We start from the raw sequence: 17,223 nt of genomic DNA, 5'->3' as shown, positions 1-17,223 counted from the left end.
CCGGGCAGTGTGTCCCCGATACCCGGGCAGTGTGTCCCCGATACCCGGGCAGTGTCCCCCCGATACCCGGGCAGTGTCCCCCCGATACCCGGGCAGTGTCCCCCCGATACCCGGGCAGTGTCCCCCCGATACCCGGGCAGCGTATCCCCGATACCCGGGCAGCGTGTCCCCGATACCCGGGCAGTGTGTCCCCGATACCCGGGCAGTGTGCCCCCGATACCCGGGCAGTGTGCCCCCGATACCCGGGCAGTGTGTCCCCGATACCCGGGCAGTGTGTCCCCGATACCCGGGCAGTGTGCCCCGATACCCGGGCAGTGTCCCCCCGATACCCGGGCAGTGTCCCCCCGATACCCGGGCAGTGTCCCCCCGATACCCGGGCAGTGTGTCCCCGATACCCGGGCAGTGTGTCCCCGATACCCGGGCAGTGTGCCCCGATACCCGGGCAGTGTGTCCCCGATACCCGGGCAGTGTGTCCCCGATACCCGGGCAGTGTGTCCCCGATACCCGGGCAGGGTGTCCCCGATACCCGGGCAGGGTGTCCCCGATACCCGGGCAGCGTGTCCCCGATACCCGGGCAGCGTGTCCCCGATACCCGGGCAGCGTGTCCCCGATACCCGGCAGCGTGCCCCCGATACCCGGGCAGCGTGTCCCCGATACCCGGGCAGCGTGCCCCCGATACCCGGGCAGCGTGTCCCCGATACCCGGGCAGGGTGTCCCCGATACCCGGGCAGGGTGTCCCCGATACCCGGGCAGGGTGTCCCCGATACCCGGGCAGCGTGTCCCCGATACCCGGGCAGCGTGTCCCCGATACCCGGGCAGTGTCCCCCCGATACCCGGGCAGGGTGTCCCCGATACCCGGGCAGGGTGTCCCCGATACCCGGGCAGCGTGCCCCCGATACCCGGGCAGCGTGTCCCCGATACCCGGGCAGGGTGTCCCCGATACCCGGGCAGGGTGTCCCCGATACCCGGGCAGCGTGTCCCCGATACCCGGGCAGCGTGTCCCCGATACCCGGGCAGCGTGTCCCCGATACCCGGGCAGCGTGCCCCCGATACCCGGGCAGCGTGTCCCCGATACCCGGGCAGCGTGCCCCCGATACCCGGGCAGCGTGCCCCCGATACCCCCCCCCCCCCCCCCCCGGACGGCCTGGGCCGTTGGCTCCTTGGAGACAGGGGTTACCTGTTGCGGCCATGCCTGCTGACACCTATCCGGAGGGCACAGGCCCACGGGGAGACCCGCTAAAACGACGCCCATACAGCGACCAGGGGCGTGATCAAGCGGAACTTCAGCCTCCTGAAGATGAGGTTCAGGTCCCTGGACCGCTCTGGATGGGCCCTGCAGTCTGAAGCTGAGAGGGTCGTCCATGTCGTAGCGGCTGCTGCATCCTCCACAACATTGCCCAGCAGGGGCGACATGCTGGAGGAGGAGGGTGAACGGTAGGCCTCGTCCAGTGAGGGGGATGTGGGGAGGATCAAGGTGAACAGGCCATGGGGCCTGGACAGGCACGGGAGGCTGCACAATCTCCCCAGGGGCAATGTGCACGGGACGCTCTGATCGCCTCCCCGACTGTGTGGGGGGGGGTGGGTAGGGAACTGGCCACGGGCACGGATACTGGGATACTGCATCCCACACCCACACCCTCCCCAAACACTCCAGCAAATACCTCCCCGAGGATATCGGGCCTGGTCCTGCCCAAGTGTAACCTGTCCAGTTTGTACAGGTCTCACCTCCCCAATTATACATTCCATTGTCTGAATGAACTTTTCTATTATTGAGAGAGGGAGGGGAAGGACTGAGCGAAGGGACAGGGTAGGGAGTGATGTCTGGAGTTGATGACATTAGTTTCCAAAGCCAGTACCTGAGCAGTTTTCTCTGTTTGTAGAGGTTGGATGCCCTTCAGATCGACTGTACCGAGAATGTGAGAGCAGCGAGGGTTGCCCGTACAGCTGTGCCCATCTCAATGGGCTAGTGGATTGCTTCAATGAAGGCTGTGAAGAAGGCTGTCACTGTCCCATCAACATGTATCTACACAATGGATCCTGTGTCCAGGTGAGAGCTCCCAACTGTCCGCACAATTTACTCATGATAAATGGTTGATGAACGAGTGCAAAGGAAGCTGATTTCAATGGTGTGGTCCTGAGTTCCACACAGAGGGCAGCAAGATCCCAGACTGATCCATGGGCTGCAAGTCACTGAGTGTGTGCCTCCATGAGGGTGCCTGGCTGTCTGTCTGTCTCTGAGTCCCGGCCTCTGTTGAGGGAATTTATTAGCCATTGAGAAGCAGGATTGAAGGTGAGTGGATGGAGACCTGCTGCTCTGCTCCTGGCATTGAACAGTATTGTTGACAGCAGCTACCAGCTCAGCAATAGCGAGGAACCCATCTGTGGCAGAATACAGGAGAATTCTTCATCAAGGTGAATAGTGAGGCAGCTGATTCTGAGACCAGGGTCCTGAACCTCAATAGCTTAACTTTCAGCGGGAGCAGGGTTTGAGGTAATATCAGGTAAGCTCTTCCTTTCTTTTTTTCTTTTTCTTGTTTTTTTTTAATCTAGAGGTGATGTCAGGGAAGGCAGTACAATGCTCCTCCTGCAGAATGTTTGAGGTGAGGGACGCCGTCAGTGTCCCTGCTGATTTCATCTGTGGGAAGTGCACCCAACTCCAGCTCCTGAAAAACCGTGTTAGGGACCTGGAGCTTGAGCTGGATGAACTTCGGATCATTCGGGAGGCAGAGGGGGTCATAGATAGGAGCTTCAGGGAAGTAGTTACACCAAAGACTGGAGATAGATGGGTAACTGTAAGAGGGACTGGGAAGAAGCAGTCAGTGCAGGGACCCCCTGCGGTCGTTCCCCTGAGTAACAAGTATACCGTTTTGGATACTTGTGGGGGGGACGACTTACCAGGGGTAAGCCATGGGGTACGGGCCTCTGGCACGGAGTCTGTCCCTGTTGCTCAGAAGGGAAGGGGGCAAAGGAGTAGAACATTAGTAATTGGGGACTCAATAGTCAGGGGCACAGATAGGAGATTTTGTGGGAGCGAGAGAGACTCACGTTTGGTATGTTGCCTCCCAGGTGCAAGGGTAAGTGATGTCTCGGATCGTGTTTTCCGGGTCCTTAAGGGGGAGGTGGAGCAGCCCCAAGTCGTAGTCCACATTGGCACTAACGACATAGGTAGGAAAGGGGACAAGGATGTCAGGCAGGCCTTTAGGGAGCTAGGATGGAAGCTCAGAGCGAGAACAAACAGAGTTGTTATCTCTGGGTTGTTGCCCGTGCCACGTGATAGTGAGATGAGGAATAGGGAGAGAGAGCAATTAAACACGTGGCTACAGGGATGGTGCAGGCGGGAGGGATTCAGATTTCTGGATAACTGGGGCTCTTTCTGGGGAAGGTGGGACCTCTATAGACAGGATGGTCTACATCTGAACCTGAGGGGCACCAATATCCTGGGGGGGAGATTTGTTAGTGCTCTTTGGGGGGGTTTAAACTAATTCAGCAGGGGCATGGGAACCTGGATTGTAGTTTTGGGGTACGGGAGATTGAGAGTATAGAGGTCAGGAGCACAGATTTGACTTCGCAGGAGGATGCCAGTGTTCAGGTAGGTGGTTTGAAGTGTGTCTACTTCAATGCCAGGAGTATACGAAATAAGGTAGGGGAACTGGCAGCATGGGTTGGTACCTGGGACTTCGACGTTGTGGCCATTTCAGAGACATGGATAGAGCAGGGACAGGAATGGTTGTTGCAGGTTCCGGGGTTTAGGTGTTTTAGTAAGCTCAGAGAAAGGGGCAAAAGAGGGGGAGGTGTGGCGCTGCCAGTCAAGGACAGTATTACGGTGGCGGAAAGGATGCTAGATGGGGACTCTTCTTCTGAGGTAGCATGGGCTGAGGTTAGAAACAGGAAAGGAGAGGTCACCCTGTTGGGAGTTTTCTATAGGCCACCTAATAGTTCTAGGGATGTAGAGGAAAGGATGGCGAAGATGATTCTGGAAAAGAGCGAAAGTAACAGGGTAGTTGTTATGGGAGACTTTAACTTTCCAAATATTGACTGGAAAAGATATAGTTCGAGTACATTAGATGGGTCGTTCTTTGTACAATGTGTGCAGGAGGGTTTCCTGACACAATATGTTGACAGGCCAACAAGAGGCGAGGCCACATTGGATTTGGTTTTGGGTAATGAACCAGGCCAGGTGTTAGATCTGGAGGTAGGTGAGCACTTTGGAAACAGTGACCACAATTCGGTGACCTTTACGTTAGTGATGGAAAGGCATAAGTATACCCCGCAGGGCAAGAGTTATAGCTGGGGGAAGGGCAATTATGATGCCATTAGACATGACTTAGGATGTGTTGGTTGGAGAAGTAGGCTGCAAGGGTTGGGCACACTGGATATGTGGAGCTTGTTCAAGGAACAGCTATTGCATGTTCTTGATAAGTACGTACCAGTCAGGCAGGGAGGAAGGGGTCGAGCGAGGGAACCGTGGTTTACCAAAGAAGTGGAATCTCTTGTTAAGAGGAAGAAGGAGGCCTATGTGAAGATGAGGCATGAAGTTTCAGTTGGGGCGCTTGATAGTTACAAGGAAGCGAGGAAGGATCTAAAGAGAGAGCTGAGACGAGCAAGGAGGGGACATGAGAAGTCTTTGGCAGGTAGGATCAAGGAAAACCCAAAAGCTTTCTATAGGTATGTCAGGAATAAAAGAATAACTAGGGTAAGAGTAGGGCCAGTCAAGGACAGTGGTGGGAAGTTGTGTGTGGAGGCTGAGGAGATAAGCGAGATACTAAATGAATACTTTTCGTCAGTATTCACTCAAGAAAAAGATAATATTGTGGAGGAGAATGCTGAGACCCAGGCTATTAGAATAGATGGCATTGAGGTGCGTAGGGAAGAAGTGTTGGCAATTCTGGACAAGCTGAAAATAGATAAGTCCCCGGGGCCGGATGGGATTTATCCTAGGATTCTCTGGGAAGCCAGGGAAGAGATTGCTGAGCCTTTGGCTTTGATTTTTAGGTCATCATTGGCTACAGGAATAGTGCCAGAGGACTGGAGGATAGCAAATGTGGTCCCTTTGTTCAAGAAGGGGAGTAGAGATAACCCCGGTAACTATAGGCCGGTGAGCCTAACGTCTGTGGTGGGTAAGGTCTTGGAGAGGATTATAAAAGATACGATTTATAATCATCTAGATAGGAATAATATGATTAGGGATAGTCAGCATGGTTTTGTGAAGGGTAGGTCATGCCTCACAAACCTTATCGAGTTCTTTGAGAAGGTGACTGAACAGGTAGACGAGGGTAGAGCAGTTGATGTGGTGTATATGGATTTCAGTAAAGCGTTTGATAAGGTTCCCCACGGTCGGCTATTGCAGAAAATACGGATGCTGGGGATTGAGGGTGATTTAGAGATGTGGATCAGAAATTGGCTAGTTGAAAGAAGACAGAGAGTGGTAGTTGATGGGAAATGTTCAGAATGGAGTTCAGTTACGAGTGGCGTACCACAAGGATCTGTTCTGGGGCCGTTGCTGTTTGTCATTTTTATAAATGACCTAGAGGAGGGCGCAGAAGGATGGGTGAGTAAATTTGCAGACGACACTAAAGTCGGTGGAGTTGTAGACAGTGCGGAAGGATGCTGCAGGTTACAGAGAGACATAGATAAGCTGCAGAGCTGGGCTGAGAGGTGGCAAATGGAGTTTAATGTGGAGAAGTGTGAGGTGATTCACTTTGGAAAGAATAACAGGAATGCGGAATATTTGGCTAATGGTAAAATTCTTGGTAGTGTGGATGAGCAGAGGGATCTCGGTGTCCATGTACATAGATCCCTGAAAGTTGCCACCCAGGTTGATAGGGTTGTGAAGAAGGCCTATGGTGTGTTGGCCTTTATTGGTAGAGGGATTGAGTTCCGGAGCCATGAGGTCATGTTGCAGTTGTACAAAACTCTAGTACGGCCGCATTTGGAGTATTGCGTACAGTTCTGGTCGCCTCATTATAGGAAGGACGTGGAAGCTTTGGAAAGGGTGCAGAGGAGATTTACCAGGATGTTGCCTGGTATGGAGGGAAAATCTTATGAGGAAAGGCTGATGGACTTGAGGTTGTTTTCGTTAGAGAGAAGAAGGTTAAGAGGTGACTTAATAGAGGCATACAAAATGATCAGAGGGTTAGATAGGGTGGACAGCGAGAGCCTTCTCCCGCGGATGGAGGTGGCTAGCACGAGGGGACATAGCCTTAAATTGAGGGGTAATAGATATAGGACAGAGGTCAGAGGTGGGTTTTTTACGCAAAGAGTGGTGAGGCCGTGGAATGCCCTACCTGCAACAGTCGTGAACTCGCCAACATTGAGGGCATTTAAAAATTTATTGGATAAGCATATGGATGATAAGGGCATAGTGTAGGTTAGATGGCCTTTAGTTTTTTTTTCCATGTCGGTGCAACATCGAGGGCCGAAGGGCCTGTACTGCGCTGTATCGTTCTATGTTCTAAAGGTCACTATGATGAGGCATGAGCTGGCTGTGACAGACTGGGAAACATTACTGAAAGGAAGGACAGTGGACAGATTGTGGGGTAGAGACTGTACCCCTGCTATTCAAAAAGGGAGGGAGAGAGAAAACAGGGAACTATAGACCAGTGAGCCTAACGTGGGGAGTAGGGAAGTTGCTGGAGTCCATTATCAAGGATTTCTGTGTCAGATACGGAGACACCTTGTCGGTTAAGATTATATTCGTTGGAGTTTAGAAGAGTGAGAGGGGATCTCATAGAATCACAGAATCTACGGCACGGAGTCAGGCCCTTCGGCCTAACTGCTCCATGCTAGCCAAAAAGCCCATCGAAGCTAACCCCATTTGCCAGCATTTGACCCAGATCCCTCTCAACCTTTCCTGTCCATGAATCTGTCCAAATGCCTTGTCAATGCTGTCAGTGTCCCTGCCTCACCCACTCCCTCCGACAGCTCATCCCACATACGGACCACCCTCTGGGTAAAAACAATACTCCTCAGGACCCCGTTAATTCTTTCCCCTCTTAACTTAAAGCTATGCCCTCTATAACTCGATTCCCCAACCCTGGGAAAAAAGACTGAGCACATTCCCCTTATCCATGCCTCTCTTGATCTTTTTGTTGATGTTTTTTGAAGAATAAAGGGAATAAAGGGATTAAGGGTTATGGTGTTCGGGCCGGAAAGTGGAGCTGAGTCCACAAAAGATCAGCCATGATCTAATTGAATGGCGGAGCAGGCTCGAGGGGCCAGATGGCCTACTCCTGCTCCTAGTTCTTATGTTCTTATGTTCTTATGTACCCACCTCTATAAGATCACCCCTCAGTCTCTTTTTTTTTTTAAAATAATTTTTATTGGAATTTTTTACAGAAAATATAAAAATATAACAAGTATAGCAAAAAGCAGTAATATGCAATTAACAGCCCCATAACACCCACAATTCCCCCCATACCGTAACATCACATGTATCACACTCCCCCCCCCCCCCCCCCCCCAAACAAGAGAACTTAACCATAAATTAAAATTAGATAAATCAAATTTAAATAAAATAAGCCAACATAATCAACATCCCCCCCCCCCCACCCTCCCGGGTTGCTGCTGCTGCTGTCCCAGTACCCTATCGTTGAGCCAGAAAGTCGAGGAAAGGTTGCCACCGTTTAAAGAACCCTTGCACCGATCCTCTCGGGGCGAATTTAACCTTCTCAAGCTTAATGAAGCCCGCCATGTCATTGATCCAGGTCTCCACGCTTGGGGGCCTCGCGTCCTTCCATTGTAGCAAGATCCTTCGCCGGGCTACTAGGGACGCAAAGGCCAGCACACCGGCCTCTTTCGCCTCCTGCACTCCCGGCTCCACCCCAACCCCAAAGATCGCGAGTCCCCATCCTGGCTTGACCCTGGATCCCACCACCCTTGACACCGTCCTCGCCACCCCCTTCCAGAACTCCTCCAATGCCGGGCATGCCCAGAACACCCCTCAGTCTCTTACGCCCCAAAGGAAAAAGTCCAATCCCTCCCTGTAACTCGGTCCCTGTCCCAGCCTGTCCAATCCCTCCCTGTAACTCAGTCCCTGTGTCCCAGTCTGTCCAATCCCTCCCTGTAACTCAGTCCCTGTCCCAGCCTGTCCAATCCCTCCCTGTAACTCAGTCCCTGTGTCCCAGCCTGTCCAATCCCTCCCTGTAACTCAGTCCCTGTCCCAGCCTGTCCAATCCCTCCCTGTAACTCAGTCCCTGTGTCCCAGCCTGTCCAATCCCTCCCTGTAACTCAGTCCCTGTGTCCCAGCCTGTCCAATCCCTCCCTGTAACTCAGTCCCTGTCCCAGCCTGTCCAATCCCTCCCTGTAACTCAGTCCCTGTGTCCCAGCCTGTCCAATCCCTCCCTGTAACTCAGTCCCTGTGTCCCAGCCTGTCCCATCCCTCCCTGTAACTCAGTCCCTGTGTCCCAGCCTGTCCAATCCCTCCCTGTTACTCAGTCCCTGTGTCCCAGCCTGTCCAATCCCTCCCTGTAACTCAGTCCCTGTGTCCCAGCCTGTCCAATCCCTCCCTATAACTCAGTCCCTGTCCCAACCTGTCCAATCCCTCCCTGTAACTCAGTCCCTGTGTCCCAGCCTGTCCAGTCCCTCCCTGTAACTCAGTCCCTGTCCCAGTGTTGGAACCAACATTTCTACGGACATGTGCTTGTAGGATTAGAATAGCGGTTTTAATGTACTCACAACAGAGCCAGCCTATTAGCCATTGAACTTTCGGTGAACTAGCCGGCTGACCATGTGGCACTGATCTTTATACAGCAGCTTCCGGGGGAGGAGTCCTGGGCAGAGCCAAGGAAGAAGCCCCGTACAACTCGAGCATTCCCAGAGCTACTCCCCTGGAGGACAGGTAGTGCAACTGCACTTACAATACAGACACAAGATTATAATCCGGTGTGAATCACATTCACCACATTCATCCCCTGTGAAATAAATTGAGTCCAGCGGGGGTGGTGGCTCACAGAGTTAGTCTGTCCGGTGGATGAATTGTTCTTTTCGATCTGCGGACCACCGGGGTTGCAGCCTCTTGCGGTGGCTGGGTGGGTGTTGAGAGCTGGGGTACGATGGCAGACTCCGGGGCGGGTCTCGTCCGAACTTTATACACCTCTGGCTCGACCGGAGACTGGGGGCGGGCTGGTGCTGGCACGTGGAACCGGTGGGGTGAGCTTGCGGAATCGGGGGCACTAGGGGCGGCAGCATAGGGAACGGGGTAAGGGGTTCCTCAGCGGGGGTAGGGGGGGGCTGGATCCAGCGGGTGCCAGGTCCCGAAGGGATACGGTGTCCTGGCGATCGTCCGGGAACTCCACGAATGCGTACTGGGGGTTGGAATGGAGGAGGTGCACCTTTTCAACAAGGGGGTCGGTTTTGTGCCCCCTGACGTGCTTCCTCAGGAGGACCGGGCCTGGTGTCCTCAGCCACGCCGGAAGTGAGACTCCCGTGGTAGTGACCCTAGAGAAAATGAAGAGTTGTTCGTGAGGGGTTTGATTTGTAGCTGTACAGAGGAGGGATCTGATTGCGTAGAGGACTTCTGGGAGGACTTCTTGCCATTGGGAGACTTGGAGCTTTCTAGACCGGAGGGTCAGTAGGACGGTCTTCCAGACCGTCGCGTTCTCCCTCTCCACCTGCCCGTTCCCCCTGGGGTTGTAGCTGGTAGTCCTGCTCGAGGCGATGCCCTTGTCGAGCAGGTACTGACGCAGCTCGTCGCTCATAAAGGACGAACCCCGGTCGCTGTGCACGTAGCTGGGGAAACCGAACAGGGTGAAGACACCATGCAGGGCCCTAATGACTGTGTGGGAGGTCATATCAGGGCACGGGATAGCGAATGGAAAACGGGAGAACTCGTCGATGATGTTGAGGAAATAAATGTTCTTGTTAGTGGAGGGGAGTGGCCCTTTGAAATCGATCGCAAGGCGTTCAAAGGGCCTAGAAGCCTTGACCAGGTGGGCCCTGTCTGGTCTATAGAAGTGCGGTTTGCACTCTGCACAGATCGGGCAGTCCCTGGTGACCGCTTTTACCTCCTTGTTGGAGAAAGGCAGGTTTCGGCTCTGATGTAGTGGGCGAGCCGGGTGACCCCTGGATGGCAGAGATCAACGTGGATGGCTTTCAGACGGCTGATCTGCGCGCTGGCGCATGTCCCGCGGAATAGGGCATCCGAGGGCTCGTTGAGCTTCCCCGGTCGATATTTAATATCATAACTATAGGTGGAGAGTTCAATCCTCCACCGAGGGATTTTATCATTTTTTATTTTGCCCCTTTGCGAGTTGTCAAACATAAAGGCAACCGATCGTTGGTTGGTGATGAGGGTGAACCTCCTACCTGCGAGGTAGTGCCTCCAGTGATGAACAGTCTCCATGATGGCTTGTGCTTCCTTCTCGACTGAGGAGTGTCGGAGTTCTGAAGCGGATAGGGTACGGGAGAAAAATGCAGCGGGCCACCCTGCTTGGTTTAAAGTGGCTGCTAGAGCTACCTCTGAGGCGTCGCTCTCAACCTGAAAGGGAGTGGATTCATCCACCGCCCGCATGGCTGCTTTGGCGATGTCCTCCTTGATGCAGCTGAAGGCCTGGCGCGCCTCAGCTGACAGGGGAAATCGTGTGGCCTTAAAGAGTGGGCGGGCTTTGTCCGCACATTGAGGGACCCACTGGGCGTAGTATGAGAAGAACCCCAAGCACCATTTGAGGGCCTTGGGGCAATGAGGGAGGGGGAGTTCTAAGAGGGGGCGCATGCGGTCCGGGTCTGGGTCCAGGACTCCGTTCTCCACGACGTAGCCGAGGATGGCCAGTCTGTTTGTGCGGAAAACGCATTTCTCCTTGCTATATGTGAGATTTAATTTCTGTGCCATTTGGAGAAAACAGTGGAGGTTGGCGTCGTGGTCCTGCTGGTCATAGCCACAGATGGTGACGTTATCCAAGTACGGAAACGTGGCCCGCAGCCCGTACTGGTCTACCATTCGGTCCATTGCTCGTTGGAACACCGAGACCCCATTAGTGACGCCGAAGGGAACCCGGAGGAAATGGAAGAGGCGGCCATCGGCCTCGAACGCCGTGTAGTGGCGGTCCTCCGGGTGGATTGGGAGCTGGTGGTATGCAGACTTCAGATCCACCATGGAAAATAGCCGATATTGGGCGATCTGATTAACCATGTCTGCAATTCTGGAGAGGGGGTACGCGTCTAGGAGCATAAAGCGATTTATGGTCTGGCTATAGTCGACGACCATGCAAAATTTTTTCCCGGTCTTGACGACCACTCACCTGAGCTCTCCAGGGACTGTTACTGGCCTCTATGATCCCCTCACTGAGCAGCCGTCGGACCTCCGATCGGATAAAGACCCTATCCTGTAGGCTGTATCGCCTGCTGCGAGTAGCTACTGGCTTGCAATCTGGAGTGAGATTGGCGAAGAGCGGAGGGGGGGAGATGCGCAGTGTGGTTAGGCTGCAGATAGTGAGTGGGGGCAGGGGCCCGCCGAAGCTGAGGGTGAGGCTCTTGAGGTTGCACTGGAAATCCAGGCCTAATAAGAGTGGCGCGCAGAGATCGGGCAGGACATAAAGTTTAAATTTAGAATAACTAGCGCCTCGAATTGTGAGCGTAGCAACGGTGCGTCCTTGGATTTGGACTGAGTGGGAGCCCGAAGCGAGGGCGATAGTTTGGCTCACCGGAAAAATAGAAAGCGAACAGCGTCTTACCAGCTCTGGATGTATAAAGCTCTTGGTGCTCCCGGAGTCAAAGAAGCATGGCGTGCTGTACCCGTTGATCTGGACCTCCGCCATCGAACTTCGTAGGTGCTTGGGGCGGGATTGATCCAGGGTGACTGCGCTGAGTCGGCGGCTCGATCAGCTGTGCTGGAGTGGCCCCGTGATGACTGCCCTCTGAGTTCGTAGTCGTCGAGGTGAGTTTCAGAGTTTGAAGGGGATGGATCCCAAGATGGCTGCCCCCATGAGTCGCACATGGCCGGCCGCATGGAGGAGGATTGCCAAGATGGCCGCCCCCATGAGTCGCACATGTCGGGTGAGGGCGGAGTCGGCATACAGGCTGCAGCATTTCGGGGCCTGCAGGCCTGTGAATTCAGGGAACGAGTGCTTTGAGCCGTGGGAGGGTTAGAGGCTGGGGCTTTCTTCGCCAGACACACCCTGGCATAGTGTCCTTTTCGCCCGCAGCTGCTGCAGGTCGCGTTACGGGCCGGGCAGTGCAGCCGTGGGTGCTGGCTTTGGCCACAGAAATGGCAGGCTGGGGCAGCCGAGTAGCTGGCTGGGGCAGCAGAGTAACTGGCTGGGGCAGCAGAGTAACTGGCTGGGGCAGCAGAGTAACTGGCTGGGGCAGCCGAGTAACTGGCTGGAGCAGCAGAGTAACTGGCTGGGGCAGCAGAGTAACTGGCTGGGGCAGCAGGGTAACTGGCTGGGGCAGCAGAGTAACTGGCTGGGGCAGCAGAGTAACTGGCTGGGGCAGCAGAGTAACTGGCTGGGGCAGCCGAGTAGCTGGCTGGGGCAGCAGAGTAACTGGCTGGGGCAGCAGAGTAACTGGCTGGGGCAGCAGGGTAACTGGCTGGGGCAGCAGAGTAACTGGCTGGGGCAGCAGAGTGACTGGCTTTGGCAGCGCGGTAGCTGGGGGGCCGTGCGGCACAGGCTTGGGGGGACTGTTGGTCGGGGGTCCACGATGAGGTCGCGGGGTCCGCGGGAAACGAGGTGAGGCTGCGGAAGGAAACTTCCATAGTGGTAGCAGCCTCCACAGTAGTATCCAAGTCCTGGGCCCCCTTTTCTAGCAGTCTTTGGCGCACATAGTTAGACCTAAGGCCCGCCACGAAAACGTCCCGCACAGCAAGCTCCCTATGTTCAGCCGCGGTAACGGCTTGATAATTACAGTCATTAGAAGATTGTTCAATTCCCTTATAAACTCGGTTAGCGTTTCTGTAGGCCGCTGACGGCGAGTCGTAAACACGTGGCGTGCATAAACCTCGTTAATGGGCCTAACGTACATTTTGTCCAATATTGCCAGCGCTGCGGTGTAAGAACCGGCCGGATTTAGCTGTGTGGAGATTCTGTGGCTTACCCTCGCGTGCAGTAGGCTGAGTTTTTGTTCCTCCGTTGTTCCAGCGGTGCTGGCTTCTGCCAGGTAAGCTTTAAAACATCTCAGCCAGTGGGAAAAAATTTCCTTAGCCTCTGCATCCTCTGGGTCGAGTTCTAGGCGTCCGGGCTTGAGGGCTGCTTCCATGATTTCTTCGACTGTTTCCTGAGTATATTAAATTGTTGGAACCAACAATTCTACGGACACGTGCTTGTACGATTAGAATAGCGGTTTTAATATACTCACAACAGAGCCAGCCTATTAGCCATTGAACTTTCGGTGAACTGGCCGGCTGACCATGTGGCACTGATCTTTATACAGCAGCTTCCGGGGGAGGAGTCCTGGGCAGAGCCAAGGGAGAAGCCCCGTACAACTCGAGCATTCCCAGAGCTACTCCCCCTGGAGGACAGGTAGTGCAACTGCACTTACAATACTGACACATCTATATACAGATTATAATCCGGTGGGAATCACATTCACCACACCCAGTCTGTCCAATCCCTCCTTGTAACTCAGTCCCTGTCCCAGTCTGTCCAATCCCTCCCTGTAACTCAGTCCCTGTCCCAGCCTGTCCAATCCCTCCCTGTAACTCAGTCCCTGTCCCAGCCTGTCCAATCCCTCCCTGTAACTCAGTCCCTGTCCCAGCCTGTCCAATCCCTCCCTGTAACTCAGTCCCTGTGTCCCAGCCTGTCCAATCCCTCCCTGTAACTCAGTCCCTGTGTCCCAGCCTGTCCAATCCGTCCCTGTAACTCAGTCCCTGTCCCAGCCTGTCCAATCCCTGCCTGTAACTCAGTCCCTGTGCCCCAGCCTGTCCAATCCCTCCCTGTAACTCAGTCCCTGTGTCCCAGCCTGTCCAATCCCTCCCTGTAACTCAGTCCCTGTCCCAACCTGTCCAATCCCTCCCTGTAACTCAGTCCCTGTCCCAGCCTGTCCAATCCCTCCCTGTAACTCAGTCCCTGTGTCCCAGCCTGTCCAATCCCTCCCTGTAACTCAGTCCCTGTGTCCCAGCCTGTCCAATCCCTCCCTGTAACTCAGTCCCTGTCCCAGCCTGTCCAATCCCTCCCTGTAACTCAGTCCCTGTGTCCCAGCCTGTCCAATCCGTCCCTGTAACTCAGTCCCTGTCCCAGCCTGTCCAATCCCTCCCTGTAACTCAGTCCCTGTCCCAGCCTGTCCAATCCCTCCCTGTAACTCAGTCCCTGTCCAATCCCTCCCTGTACCAGTCCCGTCCCTGTAACCCAGCCCTCGAGTCCTGGCAACATCCTTGTAAATCCCTTCTGCACTCTCTCCAGTTTAATAACATCTTTCCTACAGCGACCAAATCTGACCACAATACTCCAGGTGTGACCTCACCAACGTCCTGTACAACTGCAACATAACTTCCCAACTTCTATACTCAATGCCCTGGCTGATGAAGGCCAGGATGCCAAAATCCTTCTTCACTGCCCTATCTCCCTGTGATTCCATGTTTCGAGAACCGTGCACCTGAACTCCAAGGTCCCTCTGATCCACGATACACCCTAAGATCCTATCATTCACTGTGAAAGTCCTACCTTGATTTGACTTTCCAAAATGCAACACCTCACACTTATCTGTATTGAACTGCATTTGCCATTTCTCGGCCCACTTGCCAGATGATTAAGATCCTGCTGCAATTTTCGATTGCCTTCCTCACTGTCTACAATACCACCTATTTTAGTGACATTTGCAAACTTACTGATCATGCCTTGTCCATTCTCATCCAAATCGTTGACATGGGTAACAAACAGCAATGGGCCCAGCACTGATCCCTGAGGCACACCACGAGTCGCAGGCCTCCAGTCCAACAAGCATCCTTCCACCATTACCCTCTGCTTCCGACCATCCAGCCACCTCTCCCTAGATTCCCTGTGATCTCACCTTCCAGAGCAGCCTACCATGTGGAACTTTATCAAAGGCCTTACTGAAGTCCATATAGACTACGTCTACCACCCTGCCCTCGTTAACCTTCCTAGTCACTTCATCAAAAAAATTTATACGGCATGATCTCCCATGCACAAAGCCATGCTGACTATCCTGAATCAAACCCTGTCTTTCCAAATGCCTGTATATCCCTCAGAATCCTCTCCAGTAACTTACCCACCACAGATATTAGGCATCCCGGTCCATAATTCACAGGTTTCTCTTTGCAGCCCTTCTTAAATAAGGACACAACATTTGCTACCCTCCAGTCTTCTGGTACCTCACCCGTGGCCAACGATGATGCAAATATCTCAGCCAGGGCTCCCGCAATTCCTTCTCTAGCCTCACGCAGTGTTTGTGGATGTACCTGGTCATAGAATTTACAGTGCAGAAGGAGGCTATTCAACCCATCGAGTCTGCACTGGCCCTTGGAAAGAGCACCCTACTTAAGCTCACGCCTCCACCCTATCCCCGTAACCAGGTAACCCACCTAACCTTTTGGACACTAAGGGACAATTTAGCATGGCCAATCCACTTAACCTGCACATCTTTGGACTGTGGGAGGAAACCGGAGCACCCGGAGGAAACCCACGCAGACACGGGGAGAACGTGCAGACTCCGCACAGACAGTGACCCGAGGCCGGAAAAGAATCCGGGTCCCTGGAGCTGTGAAGCAGCAGTGCTAACCACTGTGCTACCGTGCTGCCCACCCGGTCAGAGCCAGGAGATTTATCCACCTTGATACATTTTCGTACGTCCATCACCTCCTCTACTGTAATGCGCTGCCCCCAATATATCGCCATTAACCTTCCCAGGTCCCCAAGTCTTCATGTCTTTCTCCACGGTAAACACAGAGGAGAAATATTCATTGAGAACCTCGCCCATCTCCCGCGGTTCCACACATATGTGTCCATTTTGGTCCTTGAGGGTCCTATTCTCTCTTGAGTTATTCTTTTCACTTTAATATACTTAAAGAATCCCTTTGGATTCACCTTAATCCTCTCGGCTAAAGCTACCTCATGCCTGCTTTGTGTCCTGCTAATTTCCTGCTTGAGTACTCTGCTGTATCCCCTCCAGGGAATTCTTGATTCCGGCTGCTTGCACCTGAGTAATGCCTCCTCCTTTTTCCTGGCTGAAACCTCGATATGTTTTGTTATCCAGGGTTCCCTCCTCCTTCCAGGCTTGCTCTTCACCCTAACAGGAACCATCGATCCTGAACTCTGGTTATCTCATTTTTAAAGGCCTCCCACTAGCCGGAGGTCCCCTTTGCCCTGAACCAAGCTCCTCCAATCCAGCTTTGCAAGCTCCTGTCTAATTCTATCAAAGCTCGTCTTGCCCCAATTTAGAACTTGCCCCTGTGGTCCAGTTTTGGCCCTTTCCACAACTATTTGAAAATTAATAGAACGATGGTCACAGGTCCCAAAGTGGTCCACACCATCACCCCAGTCACGTGCCCTGCCCTGTTTCCAAAGAGAAGGTCACATTTTTCCCTTTCCCGAGTAGGACCCTCCACATTCTGCCCGAGGAAACTTTCCTGAACATAGACCATAGAACAGGGGTGGGCAAACTTTTCCGTGCAAGGGCCACATTCAGAAATTCACAATTTTAAAGGGCCGCATAGTATATTAAGTAAAATAATTACTTCACCCGATTATGATTCTGGGCGCCTCATATAGAACATAGAACAGTACAGCACAGAACAGGCCCTTCGGCCCTCGACGTTGTGCCGAGCAATGATCACCCTACTCAAGTCAATGTATCCACCCTATACCAGTAAGTAACCCAACAGCACCCCCCCCCCCCATTAACCTTAAAAAAAAAATTAAAAATTAAAAAACAAAAATTTTTAAACATTTTTTTTATTTTTTATAATGACTTTTGCCCACCCCTGGCATAGAACATTACAGCGCAGTATGGGCCCTTCGGCCCTCGATGTTGCACCGACCTGTGAAACCATCTGAAGCCTATCTGACCTACACTATTCCATTTTCATCCATATGTCTATCCAGTGACCATTTAAATGTCCTTAAAGTTGGCGAGTCTACTACTGTTGCAGGCAGGGCGTTCCACACCCCTACTACTCTCTGAGTAAAGAAACTGCCTCTGACATCTGTCCTATATCTACCACCCCTCAATTTAAAGCTATGTCCCCTCGTGTTGGTCATCACCATCCGAGGAAAGAGACTCTCACTGTCCACCCTATCTAACCCTCTGACTATCTTATACGTCTCTATTAAGTCACCT

General features: G+C 53.3%; 1 protein-coding gene across 1 annotated transcript in view; it reads left to right on the top strand.

Moving 5' to 3' along the window:
• Window positions 1-17,223, top strand: part of scospondin (subcommissural organ spondin) — a 443,172-nt gene that overhangs the window by 150,200 nt on the left and 275,749 nt on the right. The window contains exon 22 of the mRNA XM_038810430.1: window positions 1,881-2,047. Within this exon, the coding sequence (XP_038666358.1) occupies window positions 1,881-2,047 (167 nt within the window). The remainder of the gene's footprint in view (window positions 1-1,880; window positions 2,048-17,223) is intronic.

The sequence above is a fragment of the Scyliorhinus canicula genome, chromosome 10 (genome assembly GCF_902713615.1).
Source record: "Scyliorhinus canicula chromosome 10, sScyCan1.1, whole genome shotgun sequence".
NCBI lineage: Eukaryota > Metazoa > Chordata > Chondrichthyes > Carcharhiniformes > Scyliorhinidae > Scyliorhinus > Scyliorhinus canicula.
Note: the sequence above shows the minus strand (reverse complement) of the source record. Positions and strands in the feature narration are given on the sequence as shown.